Genomic DNA, 21,529 nt, shown 5'->3' with positions numbered 1-21,529 from the left:
CACTGAGAGTTTGGGATTGAATTAGCAGATCAGATTACGACAAAATGCGACAATCGAAAAAAGCTGCTTGAAGAACAAAATCACAGAAGAACGAGAAACATTGCGAGCAAACAGTACTATTGAGCAGTAGCTTGCTGTTGGAAAACACTGCCGCTGTAAAAATTAGTTTGGCATCGTGGAGTAATGAGAAGCCGTTTATGCAAGAAATAATGGAAATTTTTTAAGCTATAATAGAAATGATTGCCGAATTTGATCCAATAATGCAACAAGCAGCGATGTCGTCGCCAATCAGGAGAAGCCAAATTCATATATTTAAATCTTAGTCACAAAATTCAAAATGAATTTATTCTTCAATAGCAGATGAGATCAAAAAGTTTAATCATCCAAAAGCATTAAAGCAAGCAAAGCTATTTTTGCTGCTTATCTTGATTGTTTTTTTTTTCCTTTTTTCTAACTCCGCGTATGCAAACGCATGAAACAAATGCTTCACTTATATAAGATGCGTGAATATTTCAAACAACCCAATAAAGATGGAAGCGAGTTCTTTTTAGGATTTTAAAGTGTGGATGCATACATCAGGACGGAGCGACTTTGAAGAACTTGTAAATATTTTGCAAAGAGCTTTAAACTTGATATTGGTGATGTAAGAGGCGACAATAGGGCTATGATAATGTTCTAATATGAAAGGAAAACTAAATGCTGTACAAAGCAAGGAATTATTACGAGATAAATCCTAGCAGCATTCTACACCCTTGTGGTGTTCATTAGCTCTGCTAACCTCTTGCACTTTGTGATATGTAAACTCTTGCTTCGCAAGCTTCATCTTTTTTGGAGTGTGCCAGCGGCCATATATTCATTGTTGCATACTTCTACAAAGCAGGTGAAAGCTTCTTACAGATAATGTTAAACGTTTCACACTTAAGCCACCATCACAAACTCGTTGGGAAGTCAAGTTGAAAGTGTTAAAGCCAATAAGATTCCAAGCCTCCAGATATAAGAGATGCTTTCATTACTTAGCAAGTTCTAGTGAAGATCCCAAGACAAAAAGTGATGCTGGAGTGTCTTAGCCAACATATGAAATTGCAGAATTTTGAGTTCTTACTTGGTATGGTTATTTGGTCGTTTGATATTTTGCAATGCGAAATTAACACAAATAAGCTAAAATCATGCAATCAGAGGCGATATGCAGATTGATGTGCATAGACCTTTTAATGCAGCGGCCCTCATTTACTTTTTTGTTGAAAGCTACAGAGAAAATGGGCATTTGAAGCAGCTATGCGTTGAGGCTAAAGAAATTGCCCAAGTTAGAATAGGAAAGTTGAACCCATTTTTCATTGAACGTCGCCATACACTTCGAGAAAGAAACATTTGCCATGAAAATGCTAGCTAAAGATGATGCAAATGACAGCTGAAGCAATGCTTAAGTCAATTACTTCATGATTATATCGTTGCATCAAGCCCTCTTTCTTCCACTCAGAGTAGCGATTGAACAGTTTCAACAGTATGGATGAATCTTTTGCGTTTCTTGTTTAATTTGGGAGAGGGAAGTCCTGCAGAATAATGACTAGTTTGCAAGAATGTTCATGTCTTAACCTTGAAGATCTCCTAAAGCATGACAAAAATTTGATATTAAACATGGGCCGACAAAATTATTTTCAGCAACTCCAATCTCAAATCTTAAGAGAAGCATTACCAAGAGGAACAAAAAAAGCAATTGAAGTATTGAATTTTATGGAAAGGATAAATTGTTGTTTTCCAAATGCTTGGATTGCTTATAGAGTATTATTGACAATACCAGTTACAGTTACATCGGCCGAGAGAAGCTTTTCAAAGTTGAAGCTCATCAAATCTTATCTACGGTCAACAATGTCACAAGAGAGATTGAATGGATTGGCAATGATATCTATCGAAAAAAATTTATTGGAGAAGCTTGATTGGAACATTTTAATTGATAATTTTGCAGCTCAAAATGCAAGGCGATCCCATTTAATGTAGTATGAATTGTGTTATTTATAAAGCATCAAGAAGTTTTTTGATTTTAATATTAATACGATTATGTGCTTATTGTCTCATTTTAATAAAAAATATTTTGCTATCTTATAAAATTTTTTGTGTATGGAATATTGTATATAGAGGCCCCTCATTTGAAAGCTTGATTAGGGCCCGTGAAAAATTAAGAATATCAGGGCCCTCTCTCCCACCGACTTCATCCGATCACGTGCCGTCTGCAGGTCATGGTTCGTCGCTGCCACCAACGAAACGCGGCGCAATAAACCCTGTACCCCGCTCCTCCTGCTCGCTGGCGACGCAATTGATGAGAACAGCGAGTACCGAACCATCTTCAGCCTTTCAGACGACAAGACCTACCGTTTCCATCTCCCTCAGATCCGCGACCGTCGTTGCGTCGGCTCCGCTGACTCCTGGCTCGTCACGGTCGACGATGTAGCTGAGCTCCACCTCTTCAACCCCTTCACAGGGGCCGAACATGATCTCCCTTCCATCACCACCCTCTCCGTAATCCAAGGCGTCGAGAGGGACGCTGCCGGCGGCGTCACTGGTTACATCATCCATGCCATGCCGAGAGACGCCGAATCATGGTTGTTCCACGACCTGGAATACATGCTGAAGTACTTCCACACCAGGGCAGTAGTCTTTGCTGCTTCCGACGATCCTTCCTCCATAACGGTCTTCATCGTATACAGCGACTATAGAGATCTGGCGTTCGCGAGGTTCGGGGACGACCGCTGGACTGAACTCAACGCTATCTGCCCTTATAGCTTCTTCACCGACGTCGCACTTCACAAGGGGCAGTATTACGGCGTGGTCAGCGGAGCCGGACACTGCGTCGCGTTCGACATCTCGTCTTCACCTCCAAGGATGACGTTCGTGGGGCCTCCCAACCACGGAGGCACTGTGCAGAGATTTTATTTGGTGGAGTCTTTGGACGGCGATCTGTTGCAGATCTGGAGGCATGAATCTTGGGTGACTCCTGACGGGGATTACGACGGAGAACTGTCCTCCGGCCGCGTCCGAGAGACGCAAGGGTTCACAGTGTTTAGGCTCGATCCGAAGGGGAGGGCGATGGTCAGATTGGAAAGACTGGAAGAGGGCACTGCCCTGTTTCTGGGGGATAATCGTTCGACGCTGCTCAAGACGAGGGAGCTGCCCGAGCTGAAAGAGAATTGTATTTATTTTACCGACGGAGAGAGCGAGCAATACATTAGCCATCGTCGCATGAGGCGCGACGTCGGAGTCTTCAACATGAAGGACGGGGCTGTTCAGCCTTTGTACCCTCGCGACTCGCCCACAAATCGCTTAGCTTGGCCGCCTCCGGTGTGGTTGACCACCTGCAGCAGTTCTTTATTTCTTCCTTCTTACCGTTAGCGATCATTGAAATCACGACACGTTTCTTATTTATTTACATTGTTTTGTTGCTTTTTCTCGAACCTTAGCATTACAATTTTAAAACTTTAGGTACCCTTTGGTAAAGGGTTAAGAAAGAGGGATTAAGGAGAAGGGTTAACTTAGTTAATCCATTTAGAAGGGTTAAAAATATTCTAATTCCGTTTGGATTCGCTAGTTAAGACAAGGGGTTAAGACTTTTGTGTTTGGCAAATAAAGAAGGGATAAGGAGATTAATCTCATTAATTTTTTTAAAAATACCACTTTCGCCCTTACTGAAAATTTATAACTAATTGCCTCATTAATATCTTTTTCGCGTTGTTTATCTTCTGATCAATAATATGTAATTCAGTTGAGACACGTGGGATAATTTTTTTTTCGAAATAGCGCTAAAATGACAATTTGGTATTATTAAATAAATGATTGTTCAAAAGGTAAATTAAAATAAATTATTATTTCACATTATTTCAGCTACTAAAGAGAGATAATGAGCTAACAAAATATTATATGGCTTCTTCTCTATCAATAAACCTGGCAAATAAAATGATTATTCAATAAAAAATAGATTTGATTATTCAAGGAAAAAACAATCCACTCAATAGATCTGTATAAAATTATAAGTTTTCCTCATATAAAGATAGTAAAAGACATAATTCAACCTCCTTATACTTCAATATTCGACAACTACATATTTCAATTATTCCAAAGCTGTAAAGCAATCCTGTTGCGAAGCTGCTCACCCCTTAAACTTTCATCTGCACCAACCATGTATTGGGGGTCTTCTTCCTCCTCCACCTCATCTTCATCCTCATTCATCTCTAATCCATTGAGCATATTAAAGTATTTATCATTTCCCTGATGCCTTGCAATAAAATTATGAAGAACACAACAAGCTACAACGATTTTGACTTGAGTTTTATAAGGAAATGGAGCAGCAACTTTCAAAATTTTGAATATTTGCTTTAAAATTCCCCATGCTTTTTCCACTGCATTACGTAGTTGTGCATGCCTATGATTATATTTGTCTTTAGTATCTCGATAGGCTCTGGTTGTCCTGTTTGCAAAATCTCCAAGATGATAGCGTGATCCACGATATGGGGCGATAAATTTTGAAGTATTAGCATATCCTGAGTCAACTAAGTAAAAGTGACCTATATATTTAAAATTATCTGACTTTAATACCAATTGAATTGTTTTAAAAAGAGAAGAAAAAATATTAAAATTTACCTTCGGGAACATTAAATTTACCATCTTCCAGTGTTGCACGGAGCACTGACATATCAGATGCTGATCCCTCCCATCCAGCAGCCACATAAAGAAAAGTATGATCAAAGGAGCACGCTGCCATTACATTTTGAGATATGACCGCAGCCAAATAATAAAAAGATCTTAATTAATATTAGCACACCCAACATAGTAGAATAGTTCATAATTGTCCAAATCAATAGTCAAATCAAGACTAATATTGAAGCAAAATCAAATAGTAGAATAGAACGACTTTGGGTCCTAACTGGGAGTAGCAACTGTGTATGCTTACTGAAGCACTTGTAGCTGCCAGAAACATTTGAAGGGTAATTAAATCTTCTCCATAGCTAGTCATCCACATGGTTTCAACATGATGTTAGTTCATTATCATATCAAGAATCCAAAGATTACCTAACACACGTCTCATAGCACAAGAAGACAAGTTGATTATATGTGTGTGAGTGTGTGCATATACAAGTTGTTAAGTAACAGCCGGTGTTAATTATGCGAATTAGAAAATAATATAGACTCTTAAGTAGGGAAAACACAGACAGAGAAAAGGGAGATTGACAGAATCAATAGTGATATAGTCTTGAGTTAATTCACGTAGCCAATTCACAAGAAAATGGAACTTAAGCTTTGTTGTTAGTTAATTGAAGTGATGCCATCTGTAAACACACTTCACCTTTCAATAATAATGAGGACTAACATCACACTGGTAGCTTAAAATTCTGTGAGGTAGAGGGACTCCAGGCGTGTGAATGGACAAAAGATTAATGTTTAAGCTAATAGACAGCAAGGAAAAAGGTGAGAACATACAAAACTTTAGGATTTTCCACCAACTGATGTCTAAGAACAAAGAACTAGTCAAGATTCAAGTCTCAAAAACAACAATGATAACAAGGAACAGAACGATCTTGATTTTATGCGATAGTACTCAGAAGAAATTTTCTGTCATGGCTATGCAATATAAAGAGGCCAATCATACCTTAAACTAAACCAAATGTTGGAAAAAGTTGGACCTTCATACATTTGAAGGATATCATGTGATAATTGTGTTCTGAAAGCACATTCAGGTAACCACTTAGAAAAAGAACACACACAATCATGTAAGACAAAAGTGGTAAATAAGTAGACAACTGCACACATTTACTAGTTCACCATCCAACTACAATTAATTGCAATATACAACTAATCTAAAACATGCGTGGTAGCCAAAAATTCAGAATCCATGGCAGAAGCTACAGAAGAAGGGAATGTTTCTAGCAACCTGAAGTTGGAAAATGCGCAAAACCAAAATGATGATGGAGTCTCAAATGTCCAAGAGGATGAGAGCTCTCGAGATGATAAGGCTAAGAGTGAGAACACTGATGATGAAACTGAGGCTCCTGCGGATTTTAACACAGAGAAAGAGAACAATGCTGAGAAAAAGGAAGAAACAAATGAAAATATGAGGTCTGTAGCAGAGCAATCCGATACTGGCAATGGTGCTGATGACAATCAGTCCCAAACATAATAAAATATAAGTGATACAGATGATAGTTCCAGCACCAGAGAAACAATAGACGAGGATGAACACAATGAAAGACAACCATTTCATAGGTCACCCTACATCAATTATGGTGTTTGCTAATGCAATACAATAAACACGATTGCTAATGTCTCAGTGTCACCATGTAAAACTGTTGTCACATAACTTAAAGAACTAACATTAATACAAATCATAGAAACAGTGTGGCAATTTAGAATATTCAATTTGCAGCATAGAAACAGTGTGGCAATTTTAGTATGTAATTTGCAGCATATAAACAGCATTTTGCTCCAATATACAAATCATAGCATCCTCACTTTTCATTCCTTAATGCAAGCAAAAAAAAGAAGAAAAACCTACATATCCCAAATAGACATACTACTAAACACATATGAAGACACACATGCACGCACGCAAACATCCAGCGGCTAAAACTATCTTTGAAATAATAAAACCATAATTTAAACATAAGATATCTTTGCAAATCCTAGAATCTTTGAAAAAAGATTATCTAACATAAAAACCATTCACCATATGATATAATCTAAACATTAAAAAACACAATTTGATTGTCTGACAATAAAAAAGTCACTCTTTGAAACATCAACTTCAACTAAAAGCAAAAAAACATAATAATAAACTAAATTTGATTAGTCTTGACTCTTGAGACTTGAACATAAAGCATCAATTGGTACGAAAGTTTTGTTTCTCATTAAGTAAGTTGACAAATGACCCCATCTCCTGCATGTTGATGTCATGAGCTTGTGACATTCGTGATTGACCCTGGAACTGGTGCATTAGAGGTGGTTGATGTTGGAAATTGTAAATAGGCGATGGATAACCGGTCATTGCATTTTGTAAATCCATTTGTTTCTTGAGCCATGATAATAGCATTTGACCGTTAAGCATATTAACGACATGCCTATTCTCCTTCTTTTTAATAGCTTCTGCTCCTGCCACACATAGATCACTAGTTACACCTGATAATTTTATTATCTTATCCATGCACTCATTCATTTCAGTAGGCACCCCTTTTCTGGAATCTACAAGCTCTTTTGTAATTTCAACTCGTTGTTTTTGTAGCTCAATCATTTTCGACAAATTATTTTCAACTTCAATACCTGATACTCGACGACGAGAAATGTTTTTAAACTTACGCTTTAAACCTGATGGTTGAGCGTGATGCTTTATGATCGGAGTAGAACTAGGTATTGGTTGTGGTGGTGGTTGTGTACCATTAAAAGGAACTTGTGTCTCTTCCACTTCTTGTACCTCCTCTGAATCACTCAAATCTATCTCGTTATTGTGTGGCCCATCAGTATCCTCCAATTCATTTTCTAAACTAGTGCTTCCTTCACGCTCATTAAAGTCATCAGTAGTCCCAAACCACCACCGCCCCTTAGATGTGTTACCTCCACATAGAAAATTCATGTCGTCGAACTGAGGAAAAGCTTTGTTCTTAATTCTTAAATACTCATCATTCTCCTGTGGTAGAAAATTCATAATAAATATATAATAGTTTTATATAAAATTCAAATTTAATAATACTAGAAATTTAAAAAATACCTTTATCAATGCCTCCCAATCTTTTGCAGTAGGTGCAATCACCATATTTTTACCTTCATCCTCCCAATCTTTTGCAGTAGGTGCAATCACCATATTTTTACCTTCATCCCAACCCCAACCTGATTTATTTCGGAGTTTGTAATTTATTTTTACCTTCATCCCAACCCCAACCTGATTTATTTCGGAGTTTGTAATTAAGGGAATATTGCTTTTTTAAAATTTTATAACGGTTTTGCATTTGTAGTTTGCCTCTGTCATTTTGTCCAGTCCTTTCTTTATACTCATCAGTAACATTTTGCCATTGCTCGGTAGTGAAATGACCTCCATTGTTCTTTCCTTTAAGGACAATTTCCTTCAATATTCCCAACAAATAATTGTCTTCATCTATAATCCAGTTCCTAGCTCGAGGTCTTGACTGCCCACCTTCGGGTTGAGATTGTGATATGAAGTTCTTCTTAACCATTCTACACCATTAATGAGAATTTTAAAAGAAGTTAATCATTTGAACAATAAAGTAATCAATTATAATATATTAGAAATTCTTAAACAACATGCTATGGTTTGATATTGAGTTGGCAATCCAAAGAAATATAAGCTCAAACTATAAACCCAGTACAAGTAAAATATTATATGATATATGGACATAATTTAATTTAGCTTGTAAGATTTGTTTTCCCTTGCAATGAAAAGCTTCATTTTAACAAAAATGTATAAGTCAAAAATTAAGATGTTAATCTAGCACATATTAATATGTAAGAAATTGTGTATGCAGATCTTTCTTACCATTTAAGATATTCTCAGTTGCAGACCCATTTATCCTACTAACCAGCAACACTCAAAATGGCTTGTTTATATTAAGTTCAATAGAGAAAATAGACTAGCCATATGTTACCATTTTGACGAACTGATTAGACCCTTTGACCGTACTGAGTTTTTATCTTCCTAATTCAGGTTTGCATAGTTAAGCATGATTGATATTCAAATCTAATGTCAAGCATTGCACTGTCCTTAATAAATATGTGATATATGTTAAAGTTGGCTTTTTGATCATTTAACAGCATACTGTTATTGTTGGTCATATAAGACCATGAAGTTAATAATGTCAAAGATGCGAGCTGTGTAATTTCTTTATATAGGGTATTATCACAAACTGCAATGTTATTATTGTTAAAAAGAATCAAATTTCTCTGTGATTGTAGCATCTGTCTAGTGGTAGAATTGTATCCTGCATGGTACACAATGGGTTTGATTCTCGTCTGGTACAAATCTTTTGGCTATTATTAATATTATTATTTTGTGAAAATTGTAATGCACCAGACAATTTTAACATTTTTCTTAAAAACATATCCAAATTCCCTCAACTAAGCCTCTATTGTCAGCACTAATAATGTCTAGAATATTAAATGTAAGAAATTGTAACGATCACAAAAAAAAGATAATTATTTGCCAAAAGGTTAATGCAGCAAACTCTGATGCCATTCATCATCAGGAAAAATAGCATGTAGTAAAATCTGTAATGTTTGGTTTAAGTTATGTTTGGGGTAAGGGTAGTTGGAGTCTTATGTAGCATAACTAGCTACATTCAAACTCCATAACGTCTGTTTTGTTGATTGTTTTTTCATAGGAAGATTTGTTGCAAAAACAAAGTTGACTTATAAATAGAGGAGTCGTTGCTATATTCAGATTGATGGATGTTTAAACAACATGAATTTGAACTAAATGATATTGCACAATGCCGCAATGCACATAAACTTGTAAGTATATATGGTCTAACAAAACATAACCTAAATGCATGGCTTGTTTGAATGACAATTGCAATTACAACATAATGCAGTTCCAACTCCTATTGTTCGAACACTCCAGTTCAAGCATAATTGCAAATCCTGTATTTTTCAGTCAACTTTCTTTTATTGTAACTTGAAGTTGCAATAACATCATCTAAACATGCGTACGTTGAGATTTAAATGCAGTTGCAACACACCTGAGGAGATAGAGTGTTAAACTTTTTGTTGATAATATCAAATTATACATATTCAGGTACACTCCGGGAGAATTTCCTCTACCAATAGAAACCCAATCTGCAAACTTCTACATAATAGCATCAGAAACCCTCACCAATGCGGGATACGACCACTACGAGATCAGCAGCTACTGCAAGGGCGGCAACGAGTGCAGCCACAACCTCGCATACTGGCAAAACAAAACCTTCTATGGATTCGGTCTAGGATCCACAAGCTACGTTGATGGAGTCAGATTCTCAAGGCCAAAAAGACTCAAAGACTACACAAACTAAAGGGAGGCAGATTACAATTTTAACCTTTTTCTTAAAAACATATCAAAATTCCTCAACTAAGCCTCTATTGTCAGCACTAATAATGTCTACAATCTTAAATATAAGAAATTGTAATGATCACAAAAAACATAATTAAATAAGGCACAACAATTTAGTTCATGTTGTTTTTGTCAATAATTGATTGTTTTCACAATTGTTATAAATAATTATTTGCCAAAAGGTTAATGCAGCAAACTCTGATGCCATTCATCATCAGGAAAAATAGTCTGTAGTAAAATCTATAGTGTTTGTAAACAGGAATTCACATAATCAGTAGTCTCTATGAATTTTGTCTTTTGTAGGTTAACATTTATGTCACCTGAAACAGACCAAACGCAGCGTGATATGCCTCTTTCTATTAATTGGACAAAAGGCCAAAGTTTTGCATGAAATGTTATTGCAGATACTGCAAAAGTACATAGAGGACTAGTGTTTGTATATTATTCATCTTGCAGGTTACAAGTTTGTGCTCATCTGAAGACGTGAACATGATTAATTTTGTCTGACGCCTGCATTGTTGACAATCTTTTATGCACAACACGAATGATTTGCCTTCAAAAATGAGATCGGCTTAATTTTCGAGGGAATATATCGTAACAAAATTGGATTTAAGATAAGGTTAGCATTATCTTCTCTATTTCCTATTAATCCTACTTCCGCCATGGGATTTCAGATTGAAATATTACCATTTTGTTTGATAATCCTTGCATCCCCTTTGATGGTCACATATAATACCAAAATTTCACAAAAAATAGATTAGTGAAAATTTTCATCCTCGAAGAAAAAAATCAACATATAGCCTAATCCCACGAAGAAAAAAAGCAATAAAAGCCATATATAAAATCCACCGGCATGCTTTTGATAAGAGCAAAAACCATCCATCAAACAAAGAGATTCATAAAACAGATCTGGAAAACCAAGTCGATATTGCAAAATCATCATACCTGTCTTTGCTTTGCCTCCCGTCGCTTGAGATCCCCACGTCTGAAAGTTCCTCTCTTCTTCTTGCTTGTCCCCCCTCAAAAATTCCTATTAATAGCTCTCTCAGGTGGAAAAGTAGAGGGAAATTTATAGAGGGAAAATATAGAGGGAAAGAAGTAGAGGGAAAACAATTTGGGGGAAAAGATTGTTGCTGCGAATTTCGTAATCGAACGATCTGCGAGATTTTGAAGATGGAAAATTTCCGCCCCTACCCTCTTGAGAAGGCGGAACAAAGACGAACGATCTGCGAGATTTTGAAGATGGAAAATTTCCGCCCCTACCCTCTTGAGAAGGCGGAACAAAGAGCGGAACAAAGCTTGTTCCGCCTAATTCCATGGAATTGTTATCCCCTCTTATGACGGGTTAAATGGGGAAAAAAGCTCACGTGCGGGTTTGTTAGCCCTTCTTGTTTTTTTTCTGTTTGGCAGGCTAATGACGGGTTAAACTCACTTAACCCTCCATTTATCCTGTTGCCAAACAGGGCCTTATTGCATTAATATTTTTTGGGTGCGTAGTATATTATTCTTGGTTGTGATTGATCAATTTACCTTACTCATGGTTCAGTTGTTATTGATTTGTAGCGAGCACTATTTTGTTCACAGCTGTAAAATCAATTCAATTAAAATTATACATCCAGCTTTGCGACAATTGATTGTGTGGTGATAACTCTCACCCAAACCCAATTGCCCGTTCGACCAACCTGCTGTACTGTCCTCGTATATTTATTTACTTAACTAGGATTTATGCACTAGCAATGTACGTGATTAAATATTATGATTAAGTATTTTTAACTTATTTCTTTACTAAAATTTGTTTCTCAGTTCCACTTTGATTGTTTTTCTCACTTATGTTTTCAAACTTTACTATTGTGGTTATTATTTTTTAATGTTTGTTTGAATGAGCTACACCAAATTTAAAATTTTTATGTTAACGTGCTATACTTACAATATAACGTGTTATACTTCAATATTAACGTGCTATACTTTCAGGTTAACGTGTTGTACTTACAATATAACGTGATATACTTCATAACGTGCTATACTTTCAATATAATGTGCTATACTTTCATATTAACGTGCTATACTTACTTCATAACATGCTACACTTTCAGGTTAACGTGCTATACTTTCATGTTAACGTGCTATACTTACAATATAACGTGCTATACTTTCAGGTTAACGTGCTATAATTTTATAATAACGTGCTATACTTACAATATAACGTGCTATACTTACAATATAACGTGCTATACTTTCAGGTTAACGTGCTATACTTACAATATAATGTGCTATACTTACTTTATAATATGCTATACTGTCAATATAACGTGCTATACGTTCATATTAATGTGCTATACTTACTCCATAACATGCTATACTTTCAGGTTAACGTGATATACTTTTATGTTAACGTGCTATACTTACAATATAACGTGCTATACTTTCAGGTTAATGTGATATACTTTCAGGTTAACGTGCTATACTTATAATATAATGTGCTATACTTACTTCATAACGTGCTACACTTTCAAAATAACGTGCTATACTTTCATATTAACGTGCTATACTTACTCCATAACATGCTATACTTTCGGGTTAACGTGCTATACTTTCATGTTAACGTGCTATACTTACAATGTAACGTGCTATACTTTCAGGTTAACGTGTTATACTTATAATATAACATGTTATACTTATAATATAACGTGCTATACTTTCAATATAATGTGCTATACTTTCATATTAACGTGTTATACTTACTCCATAACATGCTATACTTCCATATTAACGTGCTATACTTTCATGTTAACGTGTTATACTTACAATGTAACGTGCTATACTTTTAGATTAACGTGCTATACTTTCAGGTTAACGTGCTATACTTACAATATAACATGCTATACTTACTTCATAACGTGTTATACTTTTAATATAACGTGTTATATTTTTATATTAACGTGCTATACTTACTCCATAACATGCTATACTTTTAGGATAACATGCTATACTTAAATGTTAATGTGCTATACTTACAATATAACGTGCTATACTTACTTCATAGTGTGCTATACTTACTTTATAACGTGCTATACTTTCAATATAACGTGCTATACTTTCATATTAATGTGCTATACTTACTCCATAACATGCTATACTTTCAGGTTAACGTGATATATTTTCATGTTAACGTGCTATACTTATAATATAACGTGTTATACTTACAATTTAACGTGCTATACTTACTCCATAACATGCTATACTTACAATACAACGTGCTATACTTTCAGATTAACATGCTATATTTTCAGGTTAACGTGCTATACTTACAATATAACGTGCTATACTTAATCCATTTCTAGACAATACAACATGCAAACAATATAAAACATTGCATATCCAGGAGACACAAAACACTGCATATCCAAGAAAACATTGCATATCCAAGAGACACCAAACATTGCATATCCAAGAAAATACAACATTGCATATCCAGGAGATTGACAAACTATATACATAACGTGCTATACTTAATCCATTTCCAAACAATACAACATGCAAACAATATACAACATTGCATATCCAGGAGACACAAAACACTGCATATCCAAGAAAACATTGCATATCCAAGAGACACAAAAAAATCAAGAAGTTTCTTCAACCATTCCAGCACATACAACACGCAAACAATGGTTATTGTCTAAAATAAAGTTAACCATCAATATCAATGACTTAGAAGCATGCAAAACTTTACATAACCCAGTAATTTAACCACAGTGGCTATAATCTACCACAAAAGACACAAAACACTATGGACTACATAATCAACATATATTTATACAAATACTTTACAAATCAATTTCCAAAATATATTTGTACACAAAAAATATTGGATATCACAATTGGCATGTAGCAACCGGGGAATTGGTCTTGAGGATCATGTTGGTTGATTTCCTGAAAGCAAAATATAAGCGGATCAAAAGAACAATAGACTGAATATAAGCGGTTCAATGAACATTACACTTATAGAAAATATACCTTTAGATAGAAATAGAGCAACAATACGAGCTCTATGTCTTGCACAATCCTTTTGGTCAATTGAAATTGGTTGGCCAGAAACGAGGCTAAACATGTATGCCATCAAGAACATCCCGCAATCCAAGCTACTGCAAGTTCAAATGTTTACAATATCAATATAACACTCTTGGCTCGCAATATATAGTCTCTATGTGTTAGCACATACGAAAAACAACAACATATGAATAAGTCAAATACACTAACCCACGTTGTTGAGGTACATCAACACTTTCTACCTCCTGACAAGAAGTAATGTCTAAATTCCAAGCATCGGGAATGGTAGAAATAAGATTCACTCTAAACTCACAAGCATCAGACATATACCCGCGAAGAAAAGAATAATGATAAAATCTTCTATCCTTTACAGAGAATACCAACATATGCCAATGAAATGAAGTTAGGAGTGGGAAAATAATCTTATCAAGTTCTTGGAATTGAGTTGTCGTCATTGGCTTAAACATTCGATCCACACTCGATGAGTTATTTTCATTGATGCATCTCTAAAAAAACAAAGAAAGTTAAGATTACAGTTACCCATGGACTACATCCTGTTACATATTACCTTTCAGTTGAAAGTGATAGATCATATTTATTCTTTGAGAAATAAAGGATGTAAGAAGTGGCAAACAGTCCACATCAGGAAGTTAACAAATAAAAGTTTAGACCACAAACATGTCCAGCATGGACTAGTGCATCATTTATCGATGTAATGAATTGGTTGCCTTCATTTTAGAACACTTCAATTCGATATGTGATGCCTAATTTGAATTTTTCCAGCTCGTGGGGCCAAAAAGAGCATAGTGGTCAATTTTCTATAATGCAAGAGATGCATTTTGCAGCTAGAAATATCTAGTAGAACAATTTTTCCAAAATATGCAAACATCTTTCAGTTTAAATATAGTGTACACACAGTTAAAGTATGCCACAAAATGCCCCAAAACTGCGAAGACAAGGGACAAGGGTGAACTATATCCAGTAAGTAAATAATACTTCGGTCTAATACTATGCTCCAATTATATACATATTTCGATGCCTAATCTCAAAGTTCCCAGTTATCATTTGCGAACATAAATAAGCAGAAATTACCAAAAAAATAAGAAGATAATTAAGTTGAACTACTAAGTTGACCTCAATTTAAGAAAAATTAGTAAGAGCTCTCAAAAGAACTGAGGTCACCTGATCTAAGAATCGTCTCAAGGACCGCCATCGCCTGTTCCTCGGTCATCGGCTTCGTCTTCTCCGGTCCCGTGCAAACCCTAGCCTAGGCCTCCAACATTATCTACTTCGGTCTCGGGATATTGGAGCTCCGATACGACGTCAACACCGCCGGATTCGGAGGATCCGAATCTAATTGCAGTCAAATCAATCCTCTCTGAGTAGAGAGCGGACCTCGAGGTCGAGCCCCGCCGGTTGAGCGAGAGGCCGATTCGGGGAGTATGAGGGCTGAGAGAGATCCAATCGGTTGAGCTTGAGAGGTTGGGCTGTTTTAAAGGAGAGGTTTTGGTGAAATTAGGGCTATGGTTAGGGTTTGGATAGAGGAGAGAGTTCATGATGAGACTTTGGGGGAGGAGAGCGTTGAGATTCGTTGTTGGGGGTCAGGTCCTCTTGGGATGACGCTGTGGACTGACGAAAGGAGGGTGCTCTGAGAGGGCGACAGTGGCTGGAGACGGGCGACGGCGGCAAGGAGCTTTCGTTTTTTAATTTAGGGCTGAGTTGAAAAGGGGAAGATGAAGAGATATAGTGGTTTATATGGGAAAAGGGGTATTTTGGGGTTTTTACCTTGATTTTGTATAAATACAAGTAGTAAAAGTATTGTATTTTGGAGATTGGGTTTAAAGACAAATATCAAAAGAGAATTGGGTTTAAAGATACTAGTAATAATAGGTGGGTTTAAAGATAAAGTTGAGTAAATAAATGGGTCTAAAAGCAAAAACCCCTAAAGTTAAATTGCTTTTATCGCTCCACAACCTTCCTAGTTTGAATGTAGTTGTATATATGTTGGTGATGATTCGGTAACTAATCAGGAATGTCCCGAAACTAATTAATTAATTCGAACTCCTCCTTTCTACAAATAGCACCCCAAACCCACCCAAATCAAACTATTCTTTTCTATAAATAAGGCTGCAAAGAAAACTAATTAATTAAAACCCTAGCTAATGGCTTCCGTCCCTAGCCACCCCGACGCCGCTACCAGAGAAACTCGCCCCAATCCCTGCACCAATTCTGTAATGGCGTCCATCCCCAGCGTCCCCGACTGGTCCGGACTCACGCATGCTCGCTGGCGACGCAATTGATGAGAACAGCGAGTACCGAACCATCTTCAGCCTTTCAGACGACAAGACCTACCGTTTCCATCTCCCTCAGATCCGCGACCGTCGTTGCGTCGGCGCCGCTGACTCCTGGCTCGTCACGGTCGACGATGTAGCTGAGCTCCACCTCTTCAACCCCTTCACAGGGGCCGAACATGATCTCCCTTCCATCACCACCCTCTCCGTAATCCAAGGCGTCGAAAGGGACGCTGCCGGCGGCGTCACTGGTTACATCATCCATATGCCATGCCGAGAGACGCCGAATCATGGTTCTTCCACGACCTGGAATACATGCTGAAGTACTTCCACACTAGGGCAGTAGTCTTTGCGGGTTCCGACGATCCTTCCTCCACAACGGTCTTCATCATATACAGCGACTATAGAGACCTTGCGTTCGCGAGGCTCGGGGACGACCGCTGGACCGAACTCAACGCTATCGCGACGTCGCACTTCACAGGGGGCAGTATTACGGCGTGGTCAACGGAGCCGCACACTTGGTCGCGTTCGACATCTCGTCTTCACCGCCAAGGATGACGTTCGTGGGGCCTCCCAACTACGTATACACCAGGCAGAGATTTTATTTGGTGGAGTCATTGGACGGCGATCTGTTGCAGATCTGGAGGGATGAGTCTTGGGTGACTCCTGACGGGGATTATGACGGAGAACTGTCCTCCGGCCTCATCCACGAGACGCAAGGGTTCACAGTGTTTAGGCTCGATCCGAAGGGGAGGGCGATGGTCAGATTGGAAAGGCTGGAAGAGGGCACTGCCCTGTTTCTAGGGGATAATCGTTCGATGCTGCTCAAGACGAGGGAGCTGCCCGAGCTGAAAGAGAATTGTATCTATTTCACCGACGGAGAGAGCGAGCAATACATTAGCCATCGCCGCATGAGGCGCGACGTCGGAGTCTTCGACATGAAGGACGGGGTTGTTCAGCCTCTGTACCCTCGCGACTCGCCCATAAATCGCTTAACTTGGCCGCCTCCGGTGTGGTTGACGCCACATCCGTCCTAAAAGCGAGCAAGGTTTACCGCTTTGCAGCAGATCTTGATTTCTTCCTTCTTAGCGTTAGCGATCATTGAAATCGCGACACGTTTCTTATTTACGTCGTTTTGTTGCTTTTCCTCGAACCTTTGGCATTACGATTTTAAAACTTTATTGCATTAATATTTTAATTCGGTGCGTATTATATTATTCTTGGTTGCGTTTAATCAATTTACTACTCATGCATGGTTCAGATGTTATTCTACTCATGGTTCATATGTTATCGATTTGTAGCGAGCACTATTTTGTTCACAGCTGTAAAATCAATTCAATTAAAATTATACGTCCAGCTTTGCGACAATTGACTGTGTGTGTGGTGATAACTCTCACCCAAACCCAATTGCCCCCGTTCGACCAACCCGCTGTATTGCCCACGTATATCTATTTACTTAATTGGGTCCTAATTGTATTTGTTGTTTTCCTATTTTTAAGGTGTTGTTTTTGCATGTTTCTTATTTTCAAGGGGTTGTCTTACAATTCCGGATTATTTTAGAGAGTGCTCCCCGGAGGAACCATAAACGGGATGGTCTCATGGAGTAGTCGTTTATTTTTTCGGGGGGATGCGGATTAAAGAAATTGTGTTAAAACGGTTGAAGATGATGAAGTTTAACTGGAAGATGGAAGGTTATTTATTTTCTCTAAAAATAATTCCTTCTTTAATTTTCAATATCTATTACCAAATCTATCATTTTACTTACCAACTCGTCACATCACATGCCTCCTAATCTGCTGCTGGTCTGGAAGAATTATTCTAACTTGAACTTAAAAAAAGTTATAAAGGTATATTAGTAAATTAGAATATGGATAAGGCTGATTTCAGTTAATTGATTTTGAAGATCAGTTGTAAATCTACAGCCAATCTTTTCATCATTCTACTGTATTTCATTTTTTTCTTCCCTTTCTAATTTCCATAGCAGATAAACCTCCCCTTTAAACTTCGTTAAAAACATACTTCGACAAATTGTTTATTCTTTATAGAAAACGAGAGTTTTGGAGGAGTAGTTTCCTCGTAGAGTCTGTGTTTCCTAAATTTTTTCCAAATGTAGGTAAATGTTTTTGGAAAATCAAATTAGCTTTTTAAAAAATTAAATTCCATTAGACAATCCGTAAGAAAGTACAGCTGCAAGCCCTAATTTTCGCAACACTCTGATTTCATCTCAAACATTCATTCGAAACCAAAAAAATAAAATAATTATAAACAAAAAAATATTTATACAAAAGCAAATGGCAATTTCTACCTTCCATTATGTCCATAGATTTCTAGTGGAGCTCGATTTGTTCTATTAAATTAACAAAGAAATTAACAAACAAAGCAATTAGCTTTCAGAAAATAAGAATGAAATTTCGATTTTCAGCCTTGAATTAGAGCTTTGGCAGTTCAAGGTATAAATCTATAACCCGTTTTTTTTATAAAAATTAATATATGATCATGGATGGTTATTTATCATGGTTGATTTTGTAGTGGATGTTTGATAATTTAGAGCTTCGTTGCTTCGCTTATTAGTCATAGTTGATCATGGATGGTTATAAATTGGTTATTTAATATATGAATTAGAAATTTTGTTTTAAGATTTCAATATATTAATTAGTTGTTTATTTATGAAAATAGATTTTTGTATATTTAGAAATTTTGTTTTGAGATTTCAATATATGTATTAGTTATTTATTATTGTTATGGCTTGAAAAAGTGGAAATATTAAGTTCTAAGTGTATGCTAATTTTACAATGGATGTAGATAGATAACATATATGAAGAACAATTAAAGAGGATATATGCTAATACAACTGTTTCTTCTGTGGTCACGATAGTAACTTGTCTTTTAAGAATGTGTACTCAGTGCAAGATAATTTGTATGTGTACAAGGGAAGAAAATATCAAAAAAATATTGCAGAGAAGCTCACTTCAAACGTGTATTGGAAGGCTATAGTGATAGTTGTCGGCCGGTCTTATGTTTAAATGATACCAAGGGCCTTTTTTACACTTGCTGAAATAATGAAAGCACATGGTTTATTAAAGGATACAAGACATGTTCAAGTCAAAGAACACCTTGCTATGTTCCTAAGTATAGTGGGTCATAAAACTAAAAATAGAATAATAAGAATTGAGTTCATAAGGTTGGGAGGAACAATTAGTAGGTATTTCAGTAAAGTCCTACAAGCAATGAATGGGTTACGTGATCGCTACACGAAGCAAGCTCTAAATGAAGTTCCTGCAGGGATTGTAAACAATCCAAATTATTTTCCTTATTTTAAGATAAAAATAATATTTATGCCTTAAAATATCTTTTAAATAAATAATTTATAATTTATAATTTTTTATAGGACTGCATTGATTTGATAAATGACACACCCATTGACGCAGTGTTACCTAGTAACCTAATTGCACAGTTTAGAGGGCGGAAAGGTGTGACACAAAACGTCTTAGCAGCCTGCACATCCAATAAACTATTCACCTATGTCCTAGCTTGGTGGGAGGGAACAACAAATGACTATAGGATATTACAAGATGCTCTATTGAGACCACATCCTTACGGGCTGAGAGTTTACGATGGTATTAGTTCTTACTTATTCATATTTGAATAATAAATTAAATACTTGTCAATAATTGAGATCTTAAGATATTGTTGTATTTAATGTAGGTAAATATTACCTATGTGATACTGGATACACCATCATGCCTAGATTCATATCCCCATATCACGGTGTACGGTATCATTTAAATGAACACACTAGTAGGACACCAAAGAATAGAAAAAAGTTACTCAATAATATTCATCTTTAAGATCAAAAATTAAATGCACATCTGATATATTGAAAAACTAGTTTTAAATTCTATCGGCAAAGCCAAATTATCTATTTCTCACTCAAGTGGACATTATATTAGCGTGTACTGGGTTGCACAATTTTATTGCCTTATAAGATTCAGATGATGATATTTTAAATGAGAACGTAGAAATTGAAGAAGATAATGGGGAAGTGACAAATGAATATGATTCAACTGTAGTGGACTGTACTCAAACTAGAACACAGAGAGAGGATCAATATGCAAGAAATAATTAGAAGGAGCTCAGAGATCAAATTTCTTAGGCAATGTGGGTGGATTATTGTGCAAAGTATAGGGGTGGTAACACAATGGAGAGTGACTTAACTTAATGTGTTGTTTGTTCCATCATATTTTTTATGCTTCTTATGTAACATATTATGACTTTTAAGCAGTCTACAAGGTTTGCTTTTACCCACTTATAGTTCTCAAAGCAGTGGACCTAATCAATTTTTACTAAACACTAATGATTCAAGTGGGAAAGTAATTCATGACGTTGATGATAAGGAGCAGACTTCACCAAAGAAAAAAAGGAAAGGAATTAGCTCAAAAGAAAAAGGTCCTAACGACAATGTTAAACTCAAGGGGTATGTCTAATAAGTTTTGGCTTCCAGAACACGATGATGTGCTTATTCCTTATCTTGTAGAATTAGCATTAGATGGGTTGAAGCTAGAAAAGAACTTCAAGGCAGAAGCTTATAAAATGGCAGCCATGAAAATAAACATGCAATTTAGGATTGGTTTTACTCATCTTCATGTCATTAACCACTTGAAATGCTTGAGAAACAAGTTCAATGACATGAGGGCTTGCCTTGGTATAAGTGGAGCTAGCTGGGATGAAATAAATAAAATGATTATCTTGGATCACTAGTAAAAATTTTAGCATCCTAGACGGAATTTTTTCTGTCTAGGGTGTCGATAATATCAATGGAATTTTTCGTCTACGATATTCTGTCTAGGATGATTCATCTTAGACGAAAATTTCCATCTAGGATATTTCATCTTAGACAGAAATTTTCGTCTAGGAAACTTCCTATACAGAAAATTTTAAAATATTTTTAAAAAAATGTGGGTCCAATCTTCATAGACTGAAATTTCTGTCTAGTATACTTCCTAGACAGAAATTTCCGTCTAGGAAGCTAGGACCCACAAAAAGAAAAATAAAACACCCAGAATTTGCCCCAAATTTAAAAGTTTCAGGAAAGCGCTCATTTTTCTTCTCCTAC

The 21,529-nt window shown here is 36.4% G+C and overlaps 4 protein-coding genes across 4 annotated transcripts in view; 2 read left to right on the top strand and 2 right to left on the bottom strand.

The window, feature by feature from the left end:
- The window catches only part of LOC109838375, a 71,050-nt gene extending 67,206 nt beyond the window's left edge, over nt 1-3,844 (top strand). Inside the window, exon 2 of the mRNA XM_020406825.1 lies at nt 2,179-3,844. Coding sequence (XP_020262414.1) covers nt 2,179-3,384 — 1,206 coding nt within the window. The 3' untranslated portion in view covers nt 3,385-3,844. The remainder of the gene's footprint in view (nt 1-2,178) is intronic.
- Nucleotides 4,012-4,750, bottom strand: LOC109838374 (protein ALP1-like). The gene is made up of 2 exons (XM_020406824.1): nt 4,630-4,750; nt 4,012-4,553 (listed from the first exon to the last, which is right to left on the bottom strand). The coding sequence occupies exons 1-2, from the start codon at nt 4,748-4,750 to the stop codon at nt 4,096-4,098; spliced, it is 579 nt and encodes a 192-aa protein (XP_020262413.1). The 3' UTR covers nt 4,012-4,095.
- Nucleotides 4,818-11,256, bottom strand: LOC109836997. The gene is made up of 5 exons (XM_020405075.1): nt 11,021-11,256; nt 7,898-8,208; nt 7,745-7,797; nt 7,336-7,663; nt 4,818-6,035 (listed from the first exon to the last, which is right to left on the bottom strand). Exons 2-5 carry the CDS (start codon nt 8,205-8,207, stop codon nt 5,839-5,841), a joined length of 888 nt encoding a protein of 295 aa, XP_020260664.1. The 5' UTR covers nt 8,208; nt 11,021-11,256; the 3' UTR covers nt 4,818-5,838.
- LOC109839800 (F-box protein SKIP23-like) lies at nt 16,418-17,586 on the top strand. Its single transcript, XM_020408295.1, has one exon. It carries the CDS (start codon nt 16,971-16,973, stop codon nt 17,451-17,453), a length of 483 nt encoding a protein of 160 aa, XP_020263884.1. The 5' UTR covers nt 16,418-16,970; the 3' UTR covers nt 17,454-17,586.

Source organism: Asparagus officinalis, chromosome 4 (assembly GCF_001876935.1).
Source record: "Asparagus officinalis chromosome 4, Aspof.V1, whole genome shotgun sequence".
Lineage (NCBI taxonomy): Eukaryota > Viridiplantae > Streptophyta > Magnoliopsida > Asparagales > Asparagaceae > Asparagus > Asparagus officinalis.
This window is presented reverse-complemented; position numbering and strand designations above follow the sequence as displayed.

Excerpts from the sequence above, each read along its gene's own strand:
- LOC109839800 (XM_020408295.1), top strand. The coding sequence starts at position 16,971 with ATGACGTTCGTGGGGCCTCCCAACTACGTATACACCAGGCAGAGATTT.
- LOC109838374 (XM_020406824.1), bottom strand. The coding sequence starts at position 4,750 with ATGGCAGCGTGCTCCTTTGATCATACTTTTCTTTATGTGGCTGCTGGA. Across the intron at positions 4,554-4,629 it reads TAAATTTAATGTTCCCGAAG|GTCACTTTTACTTAGTTGAC; the intron begins GTAAATTTTAAT and ends TTAAATATATAG.
- LOC109836997 (XM_020405075.1), bottom strand. The coding sequence starts at position 8,207 with ATGGTTAAGAAGAACTTCATATCACAATCTCAACCCGAAGGTGGGCAG. Across the intron at positions 7,798-7,897 it reads AGGTTGGGGTTGGGATGAAG|GTAAAAATATGGTGATTGCA; the intron begins GTAAAAATAAAT and ends GGGAGGATGAAG. Across the intron at positions 6,036-7,335 it reads TCAACCATCAGGTTTAAAGC|GAGCCTCAGTTTCATCATCA; the intron begins GTAAGTTTAAAA and ends TAAAATCCGCAG.